Source organism: Etheostoma spectabile, chromosome 16 (assembly GCF_008692095.1).
Source record: "Etheostoma spectabile isolate EspeVRDwgs_2016 chromosome 16, UIUC_Espe_1.0, whole genome shotgun sequence".
NCBI classification, from domain to species: domain Eukaryota; kingdom Metazoa; phylum Chordata; class Actinopteri; order Perciformes; family Percidae; genus Etheostoma; species Etheostoma spectabile.
Genome location: NC_045748.1, coordinates 14259832 through 14261780, shown reverse-complemented (window position 1 = coordinate 14261780; position 1949 = coordinate 14259832). Strand labels below are relative to the sequence as shown.

Genomic DNA, 1949 nt, shown 5'->3' with positions numbered 1-1949 from the left:
TCTCTTGTGTTTGGGTACTTGTTCCTTAAAAAAATTCACAATTTTTTATTCAGGGAATTAAAGCTTAACAAGTTGTACAATTTAGGCCCACATATGTGGATGTAATTCACGTTGCTCAATCAATTAACAAATACAATGATTATAAGTATTTGAAGGGAAAAAAACATTGAGTTTGTTAGTCACAATGTAACAGATATCTTAATATTGGGTTTCAAGTTTTATACATGTTACGGTTTAACCCCTGAGAGCACTTATGTGTTAAACTGTTTTAGACATTTGCTTCCTGGCTATACTGGTCTGTGTGATGGTATTCAGATAGATGTTGTCACACCTGGTTTTGTGTTATTGTCAGCGGAAAGTGTCTTTCTGTGCCTCTATGGCACTTACAACTGGTAATATTCATGTCATCCATTGTCCGATCAAATCTTAGGGATCACTGTGACTTAGAGAAAGTTAAAGTTCACAAAACCTAACTATTTGCATCACAGCTGGATGCCCACTATCTCCACTTTGACTAAGAACATATCTGTGGTCAAAATATAGATTTTGGGATAATTTAACTTCTTTTTGAGTAACATGTTAATAGCCTTTCCTAATTTGACACAATGTTTTCTTGCATGTCTCTTGGATATGTGACATCTTAGCATGCTTAATTAAACCAAATGGGAATACATACTTCTTCAGATTTAAGAGGATCCAAGAACAATCAATGAGGAGACAAATCCATTACATCCTTTAAGTCTAAGCTTGCCAAGCCTGTCAGAAATGATCACGGTTTTAACAAATATCCTTCCCCCTTTAATATAAAAGATACAAACGATTTTGGCGACAGACTCTCGCACCATTCCTTTTCACACAATATTGAAGACTATGATATCCCAGAAGTCAGATGAATGGAAGATCACAATGCAAACACTGGTTCTCTGAAGAGACTCGATCGAATTAATAAAGTAAAAGGCCCAGTCTTCATGTGTTGGGAGCCATTCATTTAGGTGTGTTTTTAGAAAGTATCCATGTCGCCAAACAAGGCAAAGACAAGTCCTCACACGTCTGAGATTACATGACTACAGTAGGCATTTGTGATACGCACAGCAGCTGATAACAAACGAGATATGGAATCATGTTATCCAACTGGTCTCCCTCAGTACCACTGATACTGTAAATCTGGTGAAAATGTATCCTCTCACAGTAAGTTGTGTTTGATGGACACAAATCAGTGAATGATGCTGGTTCTCAGTGTATCACAGGAGCATGATTCTATCCAGTCTTAATGTAGTTACAGAATGAGTGTAGAGCTGCGAGTGCCTGCCATTTCTTACTAGTCAGCCCAGTGCAATTGGCCTGTACAAGCCCAGTGAAGCCATTAGTGAGCCTAGTTGTCTTAGACTGGCCTGGAAGAGCCCTCTGTGTCTCTGGGCGGGGCACCATTGAGCTCCAGGTTATTGATTCCCAGATACCCTAATAAAATCTCACTCCGGCGGTGGGAAAGGCTCAGGATGTCCTCAGCCAAGCACTGAGCAGAGGTGAAGCGCACCTTGTCATGATCAAACATATCTTTCAGGTACTGCACGATTTGTTGCTGCGGAGGAAAGGAGAGAAATGAAAGTGTTACATTCTGATTCCAACTTTAAAGAGCCACTCCACCGATTTTACACATGAATGCTAGGTGTACTTGTCATGGTTAATCCTACTTAGCCTGTTGAAACTGTTGTTCTGGGGCTCTGGAGCTGCTTGTAGTGGGTTTGGAGACCACAAATGTATATGAAGAAGGATCTGCTCCTAACAGGAGACATGGAATCGAATATTGCTTCCCATTTACCTCAGAACTCGGAAGCTGAAGCTGGAAATGACGTCACAACCGAGTTGAATGCGTTCAAGTAGGATTTTTATTGTTTTCATTAGCTCTAGCCAGGTTAGCTATATATATATATATATAGAGAGAGAGAGAG

At 39.9% G+C, this 1949-nt stretch overlaps 1 protein-coding gene across 2 annotated transcripts in view; it reads right to left on the bottom strand.

The window, feature by feature from the left end:
* Positions 1–775: 775 nt before the first annotated feature.
* The window catches only part of miga2 (mitoguardin 2), a 9252-nt gene continuing 8078 nt past the window's right edge, over positions 776–1949 (bottom strand). For both annotated transcript variants that reach the window (XM_032538782.1, XM_032538783.1), the window contains exon 16: positions 776–1579. In XM_032538782.1, coding sequence (XP_032394673.1) covers positions 1382–1579 — 198 coding nt within the window. In that variant the 3' untranslated portion in view covers positions 776–1381. The remainder of the gene's footprint in view (positions 1580–1949) is intronic.